Source organism: Megalobrama amblycephala, linkage group LG20 (assembly GCF_018812025.1).
Source record: "Megalobrama amblycephala isolate DHTTF-2021 linkage group LG20, ASM1881202v1, whole genome shotgun sequence".
NCBI lineage: Eukaryota > Metazoa > Chordata > Actinopteri > Cypriniformes > Xenocyprididae > Megalobrama > Megalobrama amblycephala.
Genome location: NC_063063.1, coordinates 10,610,647 through 10,635,099, shown reverse-complemented (window position 1 = coordinate 10,635,099; position 24,453 = coordinate 10,610,647). Strand labels below are relative to the sequence as shown.

Here is a 24,453-nt window from a genome sequence, read left to right as displayed (position 1 = left end):
GTATTGCCAAATGTTCTACCCACTATGTGTTATATGCAATACAGAGTGCGACAACAAGCAGAAACTACTAAACGGGTTGAATCAGCAGTTTGCATATACTAAACATTGTTTCCAGTGATATAATTTTCATCACACAAGTAATGTTGATAAAAAACTTAACAGCATAAACAGCAATTTCAGATATTGAAACCAAGCTGCAAAAACAAATCTTTGTCTAATTATGATGTCACAAAGGAATGCATACACTGAAATGCATCAATGCCTACTTTTACATCATTGCCTTCACGGCCTGCCCACTGGCACACAGTGTCACGACCGTCAGTGAGAGTGCCCGAATTAGCCACTTGAGGGCACTCCATCCTGGACTGTTTTCACCCCAAGGACTACATATCCCATCACGCACTCCCCGGACTCATTATCTCATTATCATTGCACTCACCTGTTTGGCATCATTTCATTAGTGTTTGTGTATTTATACTGAGGTGTTTCTGTCTGTGTTTGTGGTTCGTTGTTAATGTCACCCCAGATGTCTGTTCCCAGGTTTTCTTGTTCGCTGGTTTTGTTTCTAGTTTTTTGTTGGACTGCTGTTTTTGGATTTTGACCCCTGCTTGTTAACTGGATTACGCTTTTGGATTTGCCCTAAATAAACCCCTATCGCTGCACTTGGATCTACCTGTTTGCTTTGTGTTCTACCATGACACACAGTACAGACCAGATAGTCCAAACACTAAGGTTCTCATAGTCTTATAATTTAACTAACTAGAAACAATACAATTTCTGTTAAATTCAGCAGACATTATGGTGTTCCTGTATCAAAGGATCAAGAACTCCCAGCATTAAGAAAGAGTAGTGGAAATGGTAACACATTAGAATACTGTTCTGTCATAAACGAATAACTACACAGGAAAAAGTGGTGCAGGGCACCACCTGCCTTTCCTGCCACCTCATATGACCTGCCAACCAGCCTAGATGTTGTCTGGCACTGCTTGAATGGCATTCGTGCATAACCCTGCTCACACATCCCCTCGATATTCGCATAACTCAAATGCGAAGGGACCATGCAAGCAGAGTACAGGTGTGTCCATGTACTGTACCTGCCAGCTCAGTGTGCATGTCCAGAAGAAAGGAAAGGCTCACCAGAGCTGTAAACTTATGACCCAGCAGATATCTCTCGTCTAATCGACCATGTGTGATGCTTCGGGCCGGACCAATCCAAACTGAGCTGGGCTGTGGCATGAGTCATAAGCACAAATTACTTATCATATGCTGGGCTTTTACTGTATTCACGAGTTCACACTTATAAATAATCAGATAGAGTAAAGTAGTATGCATATTTGGCGTGCTGTCTGAGGAGAGGGCTCCAAGCTCTGTATTTTGTCCTGAACCCAAAATACTCCCCCCCGTATTTCTGGTTAGGAGAGTAACCAGGTGAGTGCGAGGAGACGGGGTGGTGGAGGGATACTGAAAACTGTCGAGAAACACAGGTGAGTCAACTGCGTTATATATGGGTCCCCACCAGTGTTGTGCAAGTTACTTCCAAACTGTAATACATTATAGATTATTTGTTACTGTTATTTAAAAGTAATTCTTTCAGAATTGTAATGCACTCCTGTAAAACCCGCCCTAAATCCGCCTTCACTGGACTACGTCACACAATACAAAGTTACAACAGCGAGAGGGAGATAAATGAAATAAATCGCTAAGCAAATATATCAGAAGCGGTCATTTAGTCTTTATTTACAAACTTGGACACCACACGTGGCTATTGACTGACCACGAACAGGTAATAGAACTTACTTGCAGCATTTTTCATTCGTTAAAGTCCACTTTCTAATAAAAATTTCCTGATAATTTACTCACCCCCATGTCATCCAAGATGTCCATGTCCTTATAGTGGACTTCAGTTGGTCCCAATCGGTTGAAGGTCAAAATTACAGTTTCAGTGCAGCTTCAAGGGGCTTTATTCTAGTGAAACAATCGGTCGTATTCTTCAAAAAGCTTACGCTGTACTATACCTTCCTTATTCAACTTACAGAAAGAACGTGGCACCAGTTCTGTTTTTTTCAGTAAGTTGAATAGGGAAGGTGGGACATTCAGCGTAAGCTTCTTGAAGAATACGGAATTGCGGTCTGTTGGTAGCATTTGTGATGCGATCATTTGTGTCTATAAAGCATATACATTTTCATTTTTTAAAGAAAATTACTGATTGTTTCGCTAGATAAGACTCTTATTCCTCGTCTAGGATCATGTAGAGCCCTTTGAAGCTGCATTGAAACTGTAATTTCGATCTTTTGGGGCCAATTGAAATCCACTATAAGGAGAATAACCATGGAATGTTTTCATCAAAAACCTTAATTTCTTTTTGACTGAAGAAAGAAGGACATGGACATTTTGGATGACATGGGGGTGAGTAAATTATCAGGACATTTTTATTAGAAAGTGGACTAATCCTTTAATGTATCGCGGTCTTGCTGTTTTTTGTTGTTGTTGGTTTTTTTGAACAATTAAATTTTGGGCTAAAAGTGTGTTGTAACGCAAGCGTTACTGAACATGTACGAGTAAAATATTACTGAAAATTGGATTAGTAATGACTTACACTACTGCGTTACAAGTAAAAAGTAATACGTTACTGTAATGCATTACTTTTGTAACGCGTTACTCCCAACACTGGTCCCCACTAGGGACGTAACGGTATTATCAATTTCGTGGTATCGTATCGCAATAGCAAAATTGCCTCAATATAATCATGGTCACATGACTGTATGAAACAATGCACTTAATGCACTGAAAAGAGAGAGAGGGAAAGAGAGATGCACAAAGCTGCACGAATTAATTTTTAAAAGATCACATTCTCAATTTCATCACCCATATGATCTAATTCCTAAATGACAACAGTTCACCCGATGTATATTAAACCTTTGACAAAAAGAAAATCGTGACATTCAAATCTGTGTTTGCGCAGCTGATCAAACATTAGAAAAGCAAGACTGAATGTAATTCTTAAATAACCATTTAATAAGTGATATAATAATGTATCATTACTGCTTAGCTAAAACATAATGCCATAATGTAGGGCTGGGCTATATGGTCAAAAAATCATATCTCTGTATTTTTGGACTGAATGGCGATGTATAATCTCAGTATCTTGTACATTTTTCTATTTGAATTTAAAAAAAAAAAATGTTATTTCACATCCTGCCCAATACTGTCCTACAAACAATAGCCTATTCATATTGAAGGCTATAAAAAACAAACATAGTGAATGTAACCGTGTAGTCTATGCTATATTATGTGAAAAAAAAGGAACAAATAACATTACAATCTAAAAACAAAATAATGCTTTTAAAGCAGAAGTTAAATTCACTAAAAAAAAAATAAAATAAAATAAAACAACAACAACAACAACAACAAAAAAAGCAGACTAATTATTAATTTTGATTAGGCTACCTGGTGTAATCACTCTATATTTTTTCTCTCTTTTAGAAAGTCATTAAAAAATTATATTTGCTGTTGTTTCCTTCACCGCTTTAGTTTACCCAACTATGATGACATCCACTTCTGAGAACCCCAGAAATGTGAAGGGTCCATTAACAGTATCAGGGACCCGATACCCTATCAACGGCCCTGCTTCCGCGTTCCACACCCGGAAATGTGAAAATGGTTCGTGGAACACTGTCCCTTTAAAACTTCAGGGAACATTTTATTGTGCAGAAAAGTAGTTGGACCTATTTGCCTGATAACAGCATTAGTAAGCAGCATGGCGGACATACGAAAACTTCACTCTGTGAGAAATACTCAGAATAAGCGCAAAAGATAATGTTACGCTAGGAGAAGAAAGCGGCACATCTGCGTTATTTATGAAGTTATTTGCTGCAGTTTGCTACGGGCTCTCTTCTTTTTTCATTGTTGTCGTTAACAAGAGTGTTCTTACTAATTACAGGTAATGCATCGCTTTAATATCATATTCATTCATAAATGTTTTCTTTCAACACATTCATATTCAGTATGAGCTTTTTATTAATGCTGACCGAGAAAGTGTGATGATGGATCTGATCACTTAATCTCTGTCTTTCGCAAGATTTTTACTCTCACTCACCTTTGCTATGATATGACATTGCTTGGTCATAGCTGCTGTTAACACACGTGAATAAATGACTGCCCTACTTTAATGTAATCTAATCTCCCATATTATTATTCTTAGCCTTTTAAACGGATACATTAGTTGCATAGACAGTGTGTACATACTTCGGACATATGAATCGTTTTGAGTAAATGAGCACTCTATATGCATTTCATTAGGATATTTATTATTTTGTGCACTTAACAGTGTAACTTAATTGTTATTGTAGAAGTTAACAATAACTTCTGTGTTTTCCCACTCAGATTCCCTTCCTCTTTAGCAGTTGGGATAGGCCAGGTAAGAAAGTTATTGCTTATTCTGTTACATTTCTGATCATTTTTACTAGGTCTCCAGTGTGTGTTAAAGGATCATTGCATAGCCAGCAATGAACTTCGGTAAAGTTGGTTTTATATTCGCACATTTCGGACATCCGTATTCAATAGCCTTGTTAATCACACTACATTGGACATTCAGTGGATATTCACAAGTAAATGCCATTAAAACAATACTTGCCTATTTTGATTGACTGTGAAAAATGTTGTAAGTTGACAATCGTTGGTTGTCAATATCATGTCGCTGCTTAAAATTCGCAAACATTAATTTATTGCACATTTATTGAAAAGTCTGAATTTATCAGAAGTCCGACTGTGCAAATATAAAACCAACTTTACCCAAGTCAGCAATGACATTTCCTCTCTCAAGATCCATAAAGGTACTAAAAACATATTTAAATCAGTTCATGTGAGTACAGTGGTTCAATATTAATATTATAAAGCGACGAGAATATTTTTGGTGTGCCAAAAAACAAAACAAAACAAAAAACAAAATAACGAATTATTTAGTGATGGCGATTTCAAAACACTGCTTCAGGATGCTTCAGCATAATGAATCAGTGTGTCGAATCCACAGTTAGGTGCGCCAAAGTCACGTGATTTCAGCAGTTTGGCGGTTTGACACACGATCCGAATCATGATTCGATACGCTGATTCATTATGCTCTGAATCTTCCTGAAGCAGTGTTTTGAAATTGGCCATCACTAAATAATTTATTATTTAGTCTTTTTTTTGGTGCACCAAAAATATTCGGTAACGCTTTAGATTACAGCCCGGAAAGTACTGCGTAATTACAACAAATTTACAGTATAACTTTCAATAATTATAGTGTAACTATACAGTAAGTATGTGTAAGTATAGGGGAACAATATGTAAAGTATTGATAATAAAGGGGTAACAACCAGGAAAATAACAAATTATTTATACTGTAAATATTTTATAACTAAGAGGTACGTATGACATATAACTAAGGGGTAAATATGACATTACGGGCCTTAAATTAAAGTGGAGCTTGTTACCCTCTTATTTCATGTAGTTACAGGGTAAGTAATTAATAAAATGCAAACAATCTGATATCACTGACTCCGAAACCTTTATTTGAAAAACAACTTTATTAAAAACAGGTCTACAACACTTATTATTCATTTTTTTTTAAATCAACTTTTCATTTCAAACTCTAAGGAGTTACTTTCCTGACAGAAAGTAACAAGTTTTGTCCATTTTTTGGTTGTTGTTGTTTCTCGCTTGGCTTCCTCCTGCTCTTGTTTTTCAGCTGATGAATCTTAAGAAGGAATCTCATTGCTGTTCTGTATTATAAGAAAATACAGTACACCCCGAAATTTTCTCATGGTTTAGGCTATTCATCTTTTCACTTCTGACCAACTGTCACCAGCGCCTGCATGAGAGTCAACTTTGCGTTTGACGAAGCATATTAATGAGCAACGTAAAGCTTTCATGACGTTCTCGCGGGAGATTCGTTTGAAACTCGCGCGAGAACTGCCGTCTCTGTTATTCTGTCTTGTTTGTTTCTCATTCTCATTATCTGTTATTCTGTGTATTTTGTTGTGAGCATTACTAAAAAAAAAAAAAAAAAAAAAAAAAAAAAAAAAAAACTGACGGCATCCAACATCTGCGTGAGTTTGTCGGCACGCTTACATCACGCTTCAAGTTACGTCAAGCATGAACTCTCAACTCTCGCATGCACGCGCAGGAGACAGTTGGTCGAAAGTTTTAAATATTCAAGTATTTGGTATTTTTCTTACAAATACGTATCGTTTCACTTCAGAAGACATCGATTCATCCATTAGGGTCGTGTGGATTACTGTAGTTATTGCTGTATGTGCTGTTTGATGTTTCGACTTTTAGGAACACATAAGCTTGCATTATAAAGCGTTCCCAGATGATTTTTTTTTTTTTCCTAAAATTTGTGTTCAAATTCCCCTTTTTGTGTTCATCTTAAGAAGGAAAGTCGTATACATCTCAGATGGCATGAGGGTAAAAGATGAGTAAACGGTGAGCACATTTCCGGGTGTACTATTTTCTTATAATACAGAATAGAAAATGGGATTCCCTCTTAAGATTCATCAGTGGAAAGAAAGAAAAAGAGGAACAAGAGGAGGAGGAAGCCAAGCAAGAGAAACAAATAGGAAGTGTTGCAACTTTAAATCTGTTTTGAAATAAGTTGTTTTTCAAATAAAGTGTTTGCGTTTATTTATTTATTTATTTATTTATTTATTTTTTATTAATTACTTACCCTGTAACTACATGAAATAAGAGGGTAACAAGCTCCACTTTAATTTACGGCCCGTAATGTCATACTTACCCCTTAGTTATATGTCATACGTACCCCTTAGTTATAAAATATTTACAGTATAAATAATTTGTTATTTTCCTGGTTGTTACCCCTTTATTCCCAATACTTTACATATTGTTCCCCTATACATACTTACTGTATAGTTACACTATAATTATTGAAAGTTACGCTGTAAATTTGTTGTAATTACGCAGTACTTTCCGGGCTGTAATCTAAAGCGTTTCCAAATATTCTCGTCGCTTTATAATATTAATATTGAACCACTGTACTCACATGAACTGATTTAAATATGTTTTTAGTACATTAATGGATCTTGAGAGAGGAAATGTCATTGCTGGCTATGGAGGCCTCACTGAGTCAATGGATTTCAACCAAAATATCTTAATTTGTGTTCCGAAGATCAACAAAGGTCTTACGGGTGTAAAACGACATGAGGGTGAGTAATTAATGACAGAATTTTCATTTTTGGGTGAACTAACCCTTTAAATGTAAATCTCAAGAAGCCAATTACAGCCATCAGGATTTTATTTTGCATTGACATTTTCATAAATATGTAACATTAAAAAAAAAAAAAAAAAAAAAAAAAAAAATATTATATTGTCGTTTTTTAATTTTTATATTTATATTAAATATATAAATATAATTTATATGAAATTATTTAATTATCTTAAAGCTTCTGCTAAGATAACTAGTCTGTTACACCACAGAAAAGAACTGGCCTAGCAATAAAACACTGCAACAATATTACGTTATTCAGATACATTATTTGTCTGCAATCCAATCAAGCCAATCATCAAGTAATGAGTAGAAATTACCGAGCATAAGCTTCCAGAAGTACCAGGCCTGCTTGTTCAAATTTAGCCTGCTGTTTTGTTGTCCTTCTAAGCGATGTTTTCATTTTCTTCTTTAACTGGAGCAACAGATGTTCACTGTGAGAGTAGTACTAAAGTCTAACACTGTAAGACACTAGATGGTGCCAATTTTTCCTCTTCTCATCTGCCTTTGTGTAAAGAGAGAGACTGCAGATTGTTCATTGCTAGGGGTGTAACGATACGCTCAGGACATGATACGGTACGTATCTCGATACGGAGTTCACGATACGATACGTATCACAATATTTTGAACAAAATGAAACTAAAATTCAAATAAGATAAATTTTAAAATACATTAACAAATTTCAATAATTGTCCTTGCTGTACATACAAGATCACATTTCAAGGTTTAATAAAAACCTTCTGTATTCAAATTAATTCAATTCAATTCACATTTATTTGTATAGCGCTTTTCACAATACATATAGTTTCAAAGCAGCTTTACAGAAAATGCATGTCAACATTACAATTTAAAGAATGCAGTAGGCAAATAATGTAATAATTTAGGCAATTAATTTACAAACACTGTTACCAGTTTAACTGAAAGTAGAAGCAATGAGCTCCTGGAAAAATGAATTACATATTTACAAATTAACAGCTAAATAGGTCTGTCTGTCACTGTAAAAAAAAAAAAAAAAAGTTAAAATTAACATGAACTTAGAATCCTAAGGGACAGTTCACATATCACATCTAAAAACGCGTGGAAGGCGCGGCCGCACCGCTTCTCCTTCTTTCCAAAGGAGAGAAGGAGAAGCAATTCATGGAGCAATTCATGGTTGCTATGCAACCATGAATTGCTCCAAAGACTATAGAATAACACAAGACGTGTCACTCGTATTGTTTTGAATGGGAGAAAGTACAACCCGCAATATGGCAGAATTAGTCCCGCCTTCTAATTAAGAGCCAATCGCCGACTGGTAAAGTCATTGCGTCACTGCAGCGGCCGTTAGAAACTCCGGTTCCTATAGAAACAGTCAGACGCGCGCCTCCGAAATGAGGCACAAGAGACGCGCATTTAGGTCTGCGCATGCGCATTAGCTTGATCCAGCCTGAAAAATACAGGTTTTTTGTCATGATTCGAGCGTTTGGAAAAAATATTATGAGACAGTTGTTGTCAGATTTTAGTGGTGATTACAAATATGAAATTTATTCGAAAGCTTGGCAAACAGCTTTGGAGAATTTGATGTTTCCCCATTCAAAGAGATAAGAGTTGCACTTGCATGCCCGAGAGGCGTTTCAAAGATGGTCGCCAAGTTAAAGGGACTTTGACTGCGCTCGCCAAGAGGATCAGGAAGTTTCAGCAAAGGATAAATTGATTTCTAGCCCTTGCATTAGCTTTACTACTAGATATATTTATGGAGATATGATATAAAAACACTTTGCACAGCTATGATCAGCTGTTCGGCTGAGATTTCGATGTTTTGTTACGGAAAAGCCATAGCTGATCGGTTGGTTCTTGTCACATGGCCTGCGGTGCGCTTGCGGCATTCTGAAAAGTTAAGAATTTTTCATCTCGATGTGCCTGGAAAACTGCGTTCCTTCCATTATGAGTGCGTCTGCTGCATGGCTACATTTGAAATAACTGACTAAGTTGCATGCGGAAAAGACGCAATATGTGAACGGCCCCGCAGAACTTCTTAAAGCAAAGCATCGCAAGCATCTTTTGCTTTTCTGTGAGCTCAGCTGTTGCTATGGCACTGCTGTGAAAGAAAGCCACGACTTTTCTCACGCGACCAAGCAAGAGACTGACGCAAGAAACGTTTAAACCTGCTTGCAAGATTCGATGTGTGCGCGAAACACTTACTAAACTAGAGAGCTGATTGAGACACACCCTTATATGTGGTGACAACCTGACTTCTCTCACTTCCACCTACATGTTGCAGAGTCGGTCACGTCGGCAGCTCAACCAATAAGATTAGACTGCCATCATATCGTAAAAGTATCGACATCACTCTGCGATACATATCGTAACATTTTTGCATCGCGAAATATCGTACTGCGATATATCGTTACACCCCTATTTATTGCATTCAAATATTTGACTGCTCAATCCGGCAGTTGGTCCGGCAGGATGTTCCAACTGTGTAATAAGACATTTTCTTGACCGGTTTTGTGAGATTAACCGCATTTTAGTTTAGTGACATCACTACATTGACTTACTCTGTTCGTCTAAATAGAATGATAGCTCTCAGACATAAGGTGAAAATGTACAGGTTCAGCATTTAGCTTTCATAATCTTTTAGATTTTTTCACACATGTAGGCCTACTTACAGTAGGCGTGTTTAGTATTTTAAAGGGGTGGTTGATCATGATTTCACTTTTTTGACTTTAGTAAGTGTGTAATGTTGCTGTTTGAGCACAAACAACATCTGCAAAGTTACGGTGCAAAGCCAAAGCAAGATATTTTCTTTTAAAAATTCTGTTTAAGGACTACAACAAGCAGCTGGTAGGGACTACCACGAGCTTCTTCCCCAGATTTGTGACATCACTAACCCTAAAATTTACATAAACCCCATCCCCGAGAACACCCAACGAAGGGGATGAGGCCATGTTATTGCAATACAGTACGTAACAAATGCAATAGCATGTCATAAAAGCAAGATGTCAACATAAGTTATAAGCATAATTAAATTAAACTATACCTGTTCTATCTTCACGCAGCATATATTCTCTGGCTCTATCCACCTTATTCCTACACCCCATGACGCTTTGCGCGAATTATGGGTGTAACTTCCGTTAAGCTGTAAACAGTCAGTGAAAGGCTTGCTCTATGAACGCAATGTTTTTTTTTTTTTTTTTTTTTTAACTGGGTACAATGGAGATGACATTATTCTACTAACCCTTCAACCAGCGAACATTAAAAGGACATTTAAAAGTGTAAAAGCATCAACAAGGTACTTTCAACAGACCATGAAAAAGCGCGATTCTTTCCACAGCAATAACGGACGGGTTAAATATAACTATATATCTGTATTATGTAATATATGTTGCCTTAATAAAAAAATGTTCATGAACTTCAGCATTGCGTGATACTATATCAAAGTGATTCACATCATTTTAACAGATAATAAATTGTATTTACCTGTGAAAACAAACCTGGAAAGAGACGTCAGGCTTTTAGGAGAAAAACGAGAGATTCTGAAAATAAAACATGAAAGAAAAATTGACTGCTCATTCAGTCAAACTGACGGATAAGCTTTATTTGTAGGGCAACCTTATGATTTGAAATGATTTGTTTCAGTCTTTTTAAATGGAAGTTCCCAAAACTGGAATTGCAACCCATAATTCGAAACGCAGTAGGCTAGTCAGGAATAAGGTGGATAGGCATCTTACAACAGTTCCCACAAGAGCGATTTATAGATCATGACAGAATATGCTAATCAATGACTTTAAGATATCACACATCAGCTACATAAATTAGCAACTAACCATTCAGAAACGTCCTGTTGCATTCTACATGTTGTCACTTCTTCTTGAGTCTCCATCATTGTCCGACTAATATGAGCTCTTGAAACCCCGCCCTCTTCTTAGGAGCAGCAGCTCATTTGCATTTAAAGGGACACACACAAAAACTGAGTGTTTTTGCTCACCCTCAAAAAGTGACAAATTTAACATGCTATAAAAAATTATCTGTGAGGCATTTTGAGCTAAAACTTAACATACAGACTCTGGGGACTTATTTTACATCTTGTAAAAATGGCATTATATGACCCCTTTAATGACTGTGATATCAAGCATGTTGTTAATTGAACAGATATTTTACATACATGTAGCACTAAGATTCCAGCAGCTGATAGGTTCATTATGTTGTTTGCAGATGTTTGCAACGGTTGTTGTGCTGCGAGTAGCAAAATCATTAAATGTGGTTGATTTCCCAGATTTTGATAGGCATGTACCTCATAAGGTAGGACTGAACACACTCAAGGTCAAACTATACTTCAGTTTTCATGTACGTATACACACTGTAAATTCAGTTCTCACAACATTTACTGTGTAGGTATTACCACTCCCTTTTCTGTATGTGGGAAATCAGTTAACAGGCCTGTTTGGAACAAAACAACTGAAGTAAGTGTGTAAAATTCAGAAGAAACAAAGCTTCAAAATCTTTCAAAACTTTTGTAAACTTTAATGCATGGCTGTTGTTGTTATAATATGCTGAATGTACAATATATACTGAATGTACAATAATATAACATGCTTTATGATCTCTTTTGCAGTCTGCCAATGTTTACTGTGCTCAGACGATTCTCCATTTTATTCACAATGCTGTTTGAGGGTTACCTCCTAAAGTAAGTTTATACAGTAAGCTCATTGTTTTCAGATGACCCAGTTCAAGTTGTACGAGATGTGAGATTTACACTCACATTTGTTGTTTGTTGTTGTTTTTTTTATTTGTAGAAAGAAGTTTTCATGGTCTATAAAGGCAACCGTATTTACCATGATCCTAGGAGCTTTTATTGCTGCAAGGTAAGCTTCAAATGGCAAACTCAATAAAAAATATTACACAAATATTACATTTGAGGTTTAATTCCTAGACCTCACAGAAAACCAGTTTCTTTTCACCTGTTTATAAATGTAATTGTAACTCTGCAGTGTTTTAGAAGTATTTATGAATGGGCCTAGCCAGCTTTTTACTTCATAATTTGGGTGCAGATTCTTTTGAAATTTGAGAAATGGCTTGTCACTTCAATTATTTTGCCTTTATTTGACTCTCACAGTACAGATTTAGCTTTTGACCTCCATGGATATGTGTTCATTACACTTAACAACATTCTGACTGCTGCTAATGGGGCTTATATGAAACAAAAACTGGACTCCAAGGTAATTTAACCCTTAAGCATAGATGCTTGACATGTCCACACAAGTCCAAATGTGTGTGCACCAAAAGTCCCTTGGTCTTTGTTTCGCATGGCCGTGAATGTGCCAGTTTTTTTCAGTTTTGCGAACAAGGCTTCAAATCCAGTAGCTTTATCATTTTTTCCTGTGTAGAAAGACTATGCCTTTTGTATAAATGTGTTCAGACTATGACAAGTGTATAATGTGCCTTCCTTCCGCCGGAAAAGATAGTCCTTGACCGTGAACAGCAACAGAAGTTACATTATTACGCCATTAGATGGCGGCAAAGACCGTCTTTATGAGTGTGTCAGTCAGTAGCGAAGACTTTTACATTGAAAAGACTGAATTGTTGTGAACACGGAACAAGGCGCAATTGACAAATGCTTTGACTAGTGCTGTCAAGTCACGGGAAAACCTCTTAACTGTTAAAAGGACAGGATAATACATCGGACATTTAAACAGATTTTTTTTATTATGAACATAGGACTGACCTGAAGGAAAATGCTAAATCTGAATGCAGGTAATAAACTTGCTCACTCGATCTCTTTTTCACAACAATCTTCTACATAGTAAGCTTTAAAGAACAATATCAATCGAGAACATACAGTTTACATTGCTAAGAGTGGTTGCTAAGGGTGTTGTGTAGTGATACACAGAACAGTTGGTTGAAGCGGTCATATGTTTTAACGTGAATAAAACACAGCTATTGACCAATCTGAATCAAGAACAGGAACTAACCATTGACACACACACACACACACACACACACACACTATATATATATATACACATATATATATATATACACACACACACACACAGTGGAAAGAAAAAAGTATGTGAACCACTTGCAGAATCTGTAAAAATGTGAATAATTTTAAGGAAATAAGAGGGATTATATAAAATGCATGATATTTTTATTTAGTACTTTAGTAGATATTTTACATAAAGGATCTTTGCATATAGTTGCCATCTTTCCAATGAATTAGTATTAATGGTCATTAAGAAAATACATATTTTTTATTTGTTCAGAGGGGATGTGCTCAATATATATATTGAGTTTAACTGGGGCCTGTACCATGAAGCCGGATTAGCTGGCTAGCTGTTTCAGATTAGTTTGCGCCAATCCTGGGTTTTGGGTACCATGAGAGTGACTTGGCTTTTAGCGGTGTTCATCGCCATAGTAACTTACACTCCACGGCTAACGGGGCAAGTTATGTTCTGGTTTAGAGATCTCAAATTTGAAATTGGACCAATCAGATGTAAGCTAAGTGACACTGACACACCCAACACAATAAAGTCACTCCCCAGTTTATCTTCCTCCAAATTAAAGGGCACTATATAGTAAAAACAAATATTTAACAATGAAATTGTCTAGTTTTAATGATAATTACTTAGAATTATTTTATGATTTATATATGATTTAATTATATGATCTATATTTTTTATTAATCCATTACACACACGCATGTTTAGCTTAACAGTTGTTATTAAGTATTTAGTTTCAATGAATATTAATATATATAGATCATATGTAATATAAATAAGGTGTAAATGTTAAATATGACTACATGTGACCTTATATGTTTGAGTCTATATCGCTATATATTATCAACTATATAAACTATCATCACAACTTTCACTTGCACTGATAGAGCAAGATCATTTCTTTTATTTGTCCTCTTTCACAGACTAGTATTTTCCATTAGTGTAAATGCATTTAAATTCTTCATTTTCAGCAAAGGAGTTTTGAATCGCACTGGCTCTCGTGAGAAGTGAATCATAGTTTCTCTCTGTTGCAGAGTCGGCGCCAGAGCAGATCTACTGGAGGGGCATTGGGTCATCGGCGGGGGGGCACTGCAGTTTAAGAAATATTTTTACGCAGTGGCGACATCACAGTCCAACACAGCAGAAATGCAATAAATAAGAGAAACACGTTTTATTATTATTATTATTATTATTATTATTTGCGAGTTTCGTTTATTCTTGTTGTTGTTAATTTCTATATCATGTAGCCGCGTTTCCATTACACATTTGCGCAAAACTTTTGCGATATTTTTTTAACCATTTCGTTATTTTGGCTTGAAATTTCGTTTGTGGGAAATATGAACTGAATTTAGAAATGCTTTTGAAATTAAAAACGTTGCGTTTAATAAACAAAATGAAGACAGCGTTTGGAGTGGAGTCACATTAAAAGGCAGAAAAGGCATAAAGTTATGCCCTCTCTCTACTCGAAATTCAGCTCAGTCACAGCGTAGGGCTGTCCTGGAGGCTATACGCAAATAAATGCAGTTTACCCATCTCTGACATGTCAGAAATAGTTCATCCACCTCTCAACAGTTTATGCACTTCCAGAAAACCATTATGTAGGCCTATCACTGGTTATAAACATTAGACAACATAGCCTCCATCAAAAACACCCCTTTACAACATATAAGTAACAGGACAGGACCGCTGACATAACTGAGGCACGCATTCGGGCAGCAAGTAGCCAATTGGATAAGCCACGCACCAGGCAGAAATGACATAAGCCAACACGATCACATGAGAATGCGTATCAATAGTACGAGTGTGTAATCTCGTAGAATATAGGCAAATAAATTGCCATAAAGTGCGTACCATAAGCACGCCAAATTCTACGAGATTACAATCTCGTACTACGCATTTTCGTGTGATCGGGCTCATATCTTACCTGTAAGACTTACAGGCAGCCAAGTATAAAACACATACACAATTCTACTGATTAGTAGGCCTTATCAAAGCCAGGGCTGGCTTTAATAAGTGAAATGAACAAACGACTTACCCTCAGAAGAGTTGCAGGCGAGTGTTTTCGTAAATCCATTTTTTGTCTATAATTAGGCTAACAGTTAGCGCTAAATGTCTATGATAAAGACGGACAAACTGAAATGGATTATGCGCGCAGCGCGCTGAAAATCAACAAGTTTACTCAGCGACCAATAAGCATTGACCTGTGATGACCAAGCCTAGTAACATGTCATGAACAACCAAAATTAATGTTTTCCCCGTTGATTTCATTTTATTTCATTTAAGTTACAATTTGTACATTTAATATTAAAAGAATAACTAAAAGTTATTTTTTGGGGGGGCCACGCCATGGCCTGTGGTAGGAGGGGCATCAATGACCGCTAGGGGGGGGCACGGCCCTCGAATGCCCCACCATAGCGCCGACACTGCTCTGTTGCAAGGCATGTGATTGGCTGTTCACCACTGATGTCACGCATTCATGTGCACGTGCTCCACAAACTCAGGATCAAAGCCTGAGTTGACAGAGAAAGTTGATGCTCAGCATCATGGTACCAACAAAGCCGGATTGGAGTGGTTTGGTTTTGTCAACTCGAAACTAATCCTATAACCCTGAGTTTGTTCAACTACCATCATGGTACAGGCCCCAGGACAAACAAGGGACTCCCATCAACCATCACAAAAAAAACAAAAACAAAAACAAACAAACAAACAAACAAACAAACAAAAAAACCAGCTGTGGATCATCCAGGTAACAACACTGTATTAAGAATCAAGGGTATGTAAACTTTTGAGTAGGGTCATTTTTATAAATTCAGCTATTTTTTTATTTTGTCTTGTGGACTACATGTAAACATATTTTATCTAAAATATCTTTTTCAACATGCACCTCTATACAGTACATGTGTACGTTTGAAAGAGAGAGCGGGAGAGAGTATGTGCTTTCAGAACACAAATGTATTTTGTGGCAAAAACCATGACAATTTTTCATTTTTATCCTATTGTTTACTGTATTTATTAGCTTGGTCAGTGTTGTTGTGGGTTTTTTTCTTGTTTTCGGTTGTAGGCTGTAGGACCTATTTAAATAACTGAAATCATTTGGCTAAGTGATATAGAACTGCAATGCAATGCCTGCCTAGTACTAGCCGTGCATTTCCCTGAAAAATAATTGCACACCTTAGAACGTTGCTCAACCAATTAGATTCGAGCATTCAACAGCCCAGTAATGTGTGTGTGTGTGTGTGTATATATATATATATATATATATATATATATATATATATATATATATATATATATATATATATATAATAAAACACGACTATGACCGCTTCACCCAACGGTTCTATGTATCACTACACAACACCCTTGGCAACCACTCTTAGCAATGTAAACTGTTCTTGAAGAGTGTAAACTGTAGAAGAGAAAGACATCGATTGAGCGAGTTTATTACCTGCATTCAGATTTAGCATTTTCCTTCAGGTCAGTCCTATGTTCATAATAAAAAAATCTGTTTAAATGTCCTCTGCAATATCTTGTCCTTTTTACAGTTAAGGGGTTTTGACCTGTGACTTGACAGCGCTAGTCAAAGCATTTGTCAGTTGCGTCTTGTTCTGTGTTCACAACAACTCAGTCTTTTCAATATAAAAGTCTTCTCTACTGACTGACACACTCATAAAGACCACCATCTAATGGCGTAATAATGTAACTTCTGTTGCTATTCACAGTCAGGGACTATTTTTTTTTCCGGAGGAAGGAAGGCTTTTAGTGATTTTACTTCATGAAAGTTGCATTGATACATATTTTTTGTCTTTAATATTTGCATTGCGTGGTAACCGTTTTATAAAAGCAATAAGGTACTTGAGGCTAGTGCTGTATCGTGAATAAGGCACGCCCTTCAGCCGTGGCTTATTCATGATACAGCACAGCCTCTCGTACCTTATTGCTTATATAATATTATATATATATATATATATATATATATATATATATAATATATATATATATATATATATATATACACACACACAACTGTTCATTCTGGTTCTCGAATCTGATTGGTTGAGAGGTCTTTCCAGCCATGCAATATTCTACCACAGGAACTGTTTCACCATTTGAATCACTCTGTTGTCAGCATTCTCACATTCTCCCACCACATTTTTATTGATACTACTGTTGTTTTGTAATGGAATGTAGTTTTAAGAGTTTTTTAGGCTAGAATATAGTTGTTTAGACCACAGATATATGATTTATATGTAAACATATAACATACATAATTGAGAATTTATGTAGACACATTCAAAGATGTGAGCTCCAGGCTGTCAGCAACCGTTCATTGCTCATGTATGCGGAGAGAACAGCTTCATTTCGGCCAGTCCTTCAGGGAATTTGCTGCTTACTCTTGTGTGGATAGTGTTTAACATGAGGTATATTTTTTGGGGGGGTATATCAAACGGCAGTCCTTGTTCTTATTAATATATTACTTGTTTCAGAGCTAATAGATTTGACTTAAGGGCTATATTAAGTTTTATAATTTTATATTTATATTAAAATTAAATCCTGTACTAACTAGAGTACAGGACTAACTACGTTTGACTGAACGGTTTGCTTGTTTATTTCCTATTTTACTTATACTGTTATAATGGCCATTGTTGTTTATTTATATTATTGTTCAATACATAGTATTTTATATAATTAACATACCATATTTTTTGGTATTGAGAAAGAGTCCGTTAGTGATTTTGACTTTGTTAGTAATTTTGTTAGTGATTTCAACAGTGGAAGTTACATTAATATGCCATGAGATGGCGGCAGAGACTGTCTTTATGAGTGAGTCAGTCAGCCGTAAAGACTTTTATATTGAAGTGAACTGAAACAAGGAAGTTGTCTTTACTTTAAACAACATCTTATGAGATTCAACTGACAAATGCATTGACTAACGCTGTCATGGGAGTGATGATAGCCTAATGTTAAAAGGACAAAGACAAAGATCGCTTTCCTCAGTGGACAATTCAAACTGATTTTATGATTATGAATAAGATTGACCTGAAGAATATCAGCTAGATGCAGGTAATACACTCGCTCAGGCAATCTCTCTCATAATACTTTACATACTACTACAGAGTTTCAGTGAAGCGTCTCAACGTTCCTTCGTTACTCGTTCAAAAGTGACGCTTTCAACTGTTAAACTGTCAACTAAAGCAATAAGCCCCAAGAAGCCGTAGTTTACAGTTAATTTATAACAGATAAGAGGCATGTTAGGCAACTCGTAGAGCTGAGCTTAGTTGTTATAAATTCACTGTAAACTATGGCTTCACAGAGCTTATTTTTATAAAAACGGTTACCACACAATACAAATATTAAAGCTAAAAAATATGTATCAATGCAACTATGAATGCAACTTTTATAAAGTAAAAATCATTAAAAGTCTTCCTGACCGTGAACAGCAACAGAAGTAACTTTTATTACGCCATTAAATGGCGGAAAAGATTGTCTTTATGAGGGAGTCACTCAGTCGCAAAGACTTTAATATTGAAACTTGTTGTGAACACGGAACAAGACGCAAATGACAAATGCTTTGACTAGCGCTGTCAGTGTCAGCAGGGCATGGGAAAACCCATTAAATGTTAAAAGGACATATTAAATGTTAAAGGGATATATTAGGCTGATATACAGCCATATTGCACACACACGCATACATACACATACTATTTCATGCTTTCATGAGCCCACCCATATTCATTTTAAAATAAAGTTCAGTTAAAATGAGTTTTGTTTATTTTTCTCTTATTTAATCAAATGATTTGTTTCCCTCCTTGCATTTCAGGAACTTGGAAAATATGGGCTGCTGTATTACAATGCTTTATTCATGATTATTCCCACTATTATTTTAGCATACTTAACCGGAGACATTCAGAAAGTAAGAATTGTAATAAATAAAAATATTTATTACACTAAATGTTTTAAAAAATGGACATTTGGAAAATTTGATCTAAATTCTGCTTGAATTTGCATGAAAATGTACATTAAAAAAATCATTAAAAAATAAATATGAACTCTTGTGAATTTTCAGACTTTGGAGTATGATGGTTGGACTGACATTTTCTTTGTGATTCAGTTTGTGTTATCATGTGTAATGGGGTAAGTCTAATATTTCCAATATTTTTCTTTACTTAAAGATCAGTTATGTGAGATTTCGTTGTTTTTGTTAAAATACATTCTCTTCTTAACCTAGTTTATTGTCATTAACTACTGTTGGGCATATGGGTTTATCTCCCCAAAAAGTGTAAACATTGAGCCCCCCAGGCACCAGCAAAAGATTGAGAGTGGTCCGCTCAAATACGTCAATCTCTTTCCAGCTCAACCTTCTTATAAGTGAGATGCTCACATTTGCTCTACAGCAGGGGTGTCAAACTCATTTTAGGTTGAGGGCCGGATGGGAAAAATTTAACCATGTGCGGGCCAATTTTTTTTTTTTTGAAACCGTAGTAAGCTGACAGTTACATTAATATTAACCATACAAACTACACATTAATTGGCAAGAAAGAAAAAAAAAAAAAAACACACTACTCTTTGAAAACAGCATTTGTTTTTACTGCGAAAATACTTAAATACTAAAATAATGTTTGATTGATAACACTTTACAGTAAGGTTCATTAGTTAACATTAGTAAACAACATTAGTTAACATGAGCTAATAATGAACTGCACTTATACATCAATTATTATTAAAATCTTGTTAACATTAGTTAATGCACTGTGAACATGAACAAACAATGAACAACTGTTTTTTCATTAACTAACATTAACGAAGATTAGTAAATACAGTAACAAATGTATTTTTCATGGTTAGTTCTTGTTAGTTAATATATTAACTAATGTTTAACTAATGAACCTTATTGTAAAGTGTTACCGTTTGATTTAATGTTTTTATTAGTGATGCACCGATTTTTATTTATTTATTTATTTATTTTTTTTTATGGCCAATTCCAGTTTTTTGGAGCAAATTTGATACTGGTTGCCTTTTTTCTTTTCTTTTTTTTTTTTTTCTTTAAGCAAATTTATTAGTTCTATACCAGGCCAAACTGGCTTTAAACAAAAAATATGTGTATCCATTTAGTATACAGGCACCATTGCATTTTGAGCATGAGCAGTTGTTTTTTATTTAAATTAGATTGTATAATTTCAAGATTTATAGCAAAAACAGCATGATCTGACTTTATAGCTTTGTGAAATGCTACATAAGACACCTGCATAAAACAAATAGCAGACAGACTGAATGAAAATGCAGATTTACTCTCTAACAGTAGGTGGTGCTTGTGGAACAGCAGCCATATAGTGTTTCCTTGGTTACCGCTGTACAGAAAGCAGCACTGCGCTTATAAAATAGGCTACTTATACGGAGAACAACTTTTCTGAATACTGTTCCCTTTTAAGTTACATTCATATAAAACCCAATTCAATATTTATATTTTTCTTCCTATATTTCACAAACACTAAGCTTGGCATGGTACAGTATTTGCTCTGCTGCCGCGTCTGTGTCCTTCTCTTTGCTTCCATATTCAGCATGTGGCTGTGTTAACGTCCTGTTTACAGACTTCGTAATATTTTCAAATGACAGTTTGGGAAATGATTGCAAAGCAGTTTGTTTGCAAGTCCAGAATAGATATTGGCCAAAATAAAATTAATAACCGTTCAGATTTATAGCTGGTGGACCATGCATAACTGTTTTTTATTATTGTTCAAATCATCCCCCGGGCCGGATAGGACACCTTTGTGGGTATTCGGCCCACGGGCTGTATGTTTGACACCCCTGCTCTACAGTATTATCCTACTCAACCGCTTACTCATGACACATGGCAACACAGCTAAAAGTATTCCTAATATGTTGGACCTTTCATTGAAAGTAGCCTACTTTTACCTATTGAGACATGCCCTTACAAGCACCATTAGAGCTGTATTTGTAATGTTTGATTTGGGGGAGGCACGACGTGTGAAAGGGGTGTTTGCAAAATATGCTGTACTTTTCTAAATCCGATAGGTGCTACTAGTGTCACAGAAACTACATACTTCACCTTTAAGCTGTGTTTTTAAAGGTGTCGTAGAACGTCTTTTTAAAAGATGTAATATAAGTCTAAGGTGTCCCCTGAATGTGTCTGTGAAGTTTCAGCTCAAAATACCCCAAAGATTTTTTTTATTAATTTTTTTTAACTGCCTATTTTGGGGCATCATTAAATATGAGCCAATTTAGGCTGCGGCCCCTTTAAATGCTCACGCTCCCCGCCCCCCGGAGCTCGCGCTTGCCTTTAACAGCATAAACAAAGTTCACACAGCTAATATAACCCTCAGAATGGATCTTTACAAAGTGTTCGTCATGCAGCATGTCTAATCGCGTAAGTATGGTATTTATTTGGATGTTTACATTTGATTCTGAATGAGTTTGATAGTGCTCCGTGGCTAAAGCTAACATTACACACTGTTGGAGAGATTTATAAAGAATGAAGTTGTGTTTATGAATTATACAGACTGCAAGTGTTTAATAATGAAAATAACGACGGCTCTTGTCTCCGTGAATACAGTAAGAAACGATGGTAACTTTAACCACATTTAACAGTACATTAGCAACATGCTAACGAAACATTTAGAAAGACAATTTACAAATATCACTAAAAATATCATGATATCATGGATCATGTCAGTTATTATTGCTCCATCTGCCATTTTTCGCTGTTGTTCTTGCTTGCTTACCTAGTCTGATGATTCAGCTGTGCACATCCAGATGTCCTGCCCTTGTCTAATGCTTGAACATGACCTGGCATATGCAAATATTGGGGCGTACACCCCGACTGTTACAGAACAGTCTGTGTTATGTCGAGATTCGCCTGTTCTTCGGAGGTCTTTTAAACAAATGAGATTTATATAAGGAGGAAACAACGGTGTTTGAGACTCACTGTATGTCATTTCCATTTACTGAACTCTTGTTATTTAACTATGCCAAGATAAATTCAATTTTTAATTCTAGGGCACCTTTAAGACGCTTGTAATTTTTCGAGATTTTAAAATAAATATTTTTTTTTATTTTTGTGATTTATAATATCATTGGTTGTTTTGGCAGGTTTATACTCATGTACTCAATTATGTTATGCACCCATTACAACTCTGCTTTGACGACTACAATTGTTGGATGTATCAAGGTTGGTAATTAAGTCGTTATCTTGATTTATATTGCACTTTATACAATACATATTGTTTCAAAGCAGCTTTCTTAACAGTGTCTTGGTGATTGAGAAGTGTACTGTAAATATGACCAGTTAAGAGTTTACTGTGTTTCCTTTACCTAACCCAACAGAATATCTTAGTGACTTACATTGGAATGGTGTTTGGTGGAGATTACATCTTTACTTGGGTTAACTTTATCGGCCTAAACATCAGGTAAAATGGTCCATTGTAAAATGACAGTGAAGAAACTGATTCCTTTTCCACAGATTCCTTTCTCAGTATGAGGGTCATTCTAAGGAAAAGACTCAGGAAAAAGTACAAAATTTGATGTATTTTTCTTGAATATTTTCTCAGAATGATCAAGGTGCAAGAACATTGACAAATACTGGTTTTCCTCAGAAAACATGAATTTAGACAAATTAAGATACTAAAATGTGATACAAATTTTAGATCAAAATTCTTTATAACCAATACATTAAAAAAAAATAATAATAATTTATTTTTTCTTACCCCCCAAATAGCATTGCTGGCAGTCTTGTGTACACGCACATCACTTTCACTAAGGAACAAAAAAGTAAGTGGAGGAAAAATGTGTATTTGTGTGAATCAAAATGAGGATCTGTTCAAATCAATCTCCATGTCATGGTTTCATTTTGTTTAAAAATATTGAATAAGATTAAGTGTATTTGAGATGACATGTAAAATGTTATGTCTTTTAATAGAAACAAGTTGATGGAACATGAATAAATTGGATAGTAGGAGAATGTTGATGATACTCATGGGAATCAAGAACCCAGCCAGCAGTGTGTAAAGTCTCAATTCTCAGCGTCTTGAGTACAACAGTGACCATCAATTTTTTCAGCAACTGTGGTATTTTTCATTAAACCTTTCTTGTTGACAGTTCCTGTAACTGACTTACTGATTTTTTGTTTTGTTTTGCATTGAATAATGTTGATTTTTATTTTTTAAAATTAATAATAATAATAATTTTGCATGAACTAAATCATGCACAGCATTTCAAGTTTTTGTAATTTTTTAATGGTTTAATGATATTTGGAAAGATGAATGTTAAAAGTATATACAAATATTGAAGATTTTGGATGGATGATAAATTATTTTCTTTATGATATGATATTTAATTTGTAAATGTCTCAACCTTAGTTCAAGGTGGACTGATCAACTTTAAGCAATAACAAATAAAAACTTTTCTGTATTGGATGATTTTATTTGTTTTTCAACTGAGGGATGAATCAAAATGATTAGAAATTTACTATCACAATAATGGTAAACTGAATTGTAATACACACACATATACATACACACACACACACACACACACACATATATATATATATATACATACAATAATATCACACACTGATCAGGCATAACATTATGACCACTGACAGGTGAAGTGTATAACACTGATTATCTCTTCATCATGGCACCTGTTAGTGCAGGGGTTCTCAAACCTGGTCCTCGAGGGCCACTCCAATGTCCCCTTCGAAGGGAGTAGGGCATAGGGATGTTCCCTTCCGTTTGGCATTTTCCCAGAGTTTAGCTCCAACCTTGATCTAAGCGATAAGAGGGTCTGTATCTCTTACCATTGGAGAAAGCGTAACGGCTAACTTAATCACGTGTGGCAGCTCTCAGCCTATAATGTAATGGCAGTGACGTCAGTCGCAATGTTCTCTAGTCTGCTTTCTCTTAAAAAAATACATTTTTATCAAGCTAAACTCTACATATAGTTCCCAAAGAAAGTATGGTTTAGTGTAAAACATTCTGAAGATTAGCAAACAGGCTGTCCATTAATTACATGATTAGCTATTTCCCCACAAAAGCTGTTTAATCAGCATAGTGAAGCCTCTCATCCATTGACTTCCATTTAAAAAACAGCCTCCGGTCTCCCTCCCTGTGTACCGTGGGGGGCGGAGCGTTAGCTTTAGCTGTTACGCTTTTTTGGCTAAAGGTTGCAGGCTTGCCTTCCAGTGGCTTTGTT

General features: G+C 35.7%; 1 protein-coding gene across 3 annotated transcripts; it reads left to right on the top strand.

Annotated features, from left to right (window-relative positions):
* The first annotated feature begins 3,652 nt into the window (after positions 1 to 3,652).
* On the top strand, positions 3,653 to 23,357 carry slc35d1b (solute carrier family 35 member D1b). 3 transcript variants are annotated; one of them, XM_048170518.1, is made up of 14 exons: positions 3,653 to 3,940; positions 4,384 to 4,417; positions 7,166 to 7,202; positions 11,456 to 11,542; positions 11,636 to 11,703; positions 11,856 to 11,927; positions 12,037 to 12,105; positions 12,357 to 12,459; positions 19,064 to 19,156; positions 19,310 to 19,377; positions 22,351 to 22,429; positions 22,585 to 22,667; positions 22,976 to 23,028; positions 23,177 to 23,357. In XM_048170518.1, the coding sequence occupies exons 3-14, from the start codon at positions 7,197 to 7,199 to the stop codon at positions 23,185 to 23,187; spliced, it is 792 nt and encodes a 263-aa protein (XP_048026475.1). In that variant the 5' UTR covers positions 3,653 to 3,940; positions 4,384 to 4,417; positions 7,166 to 7,196; the 3' UTR covers positions 23,188 to 23,357. The 3 variants fall into 3 exon arrangements, with proteins under 3 accessions (XP_048026475.1, XP_048026474.1, XP_048026477.1); XM_048170517.1 differs by lacking the exon at positions 7,166 to 7,202 and having other exon boundaries at positions 3,655 to 3,940; XM_048170520.1 differs by lacking the exons at positions 3,653 to 3,940; positions 4,384 to 4,417; positions 7,166 to 7,202 and adding an exon at positions 7,452 to 7,837.
* The last annotated feature ends 1,096 nt before the right edge of the window (positions 23,358 to 24,453 follow it).

Coding starts and splice junctions, on each gene's coding strand:
- slc35d1b (XM_048170517.1), top strand. CDS start 3,858: ATGAAGTTATTTGCTGCAGTTTGCTACGGGCTCTCTTCTTTTTTCATT. Junction 4,418..11,455: donor TAGCAGTTGGGATAGGCCAG/GTAAGAAAGTTA, acceptor TGTTGTTTGCAG/ATGTTTGCAACGGTTGTTGT. Junction 12,106..12,356: donor GGAGCTTTTATTGCTGCAAG/GTAAGCTTCAAA, acceptor TGACTCTCACAG/TACAGATTTAGCTTTTGACC.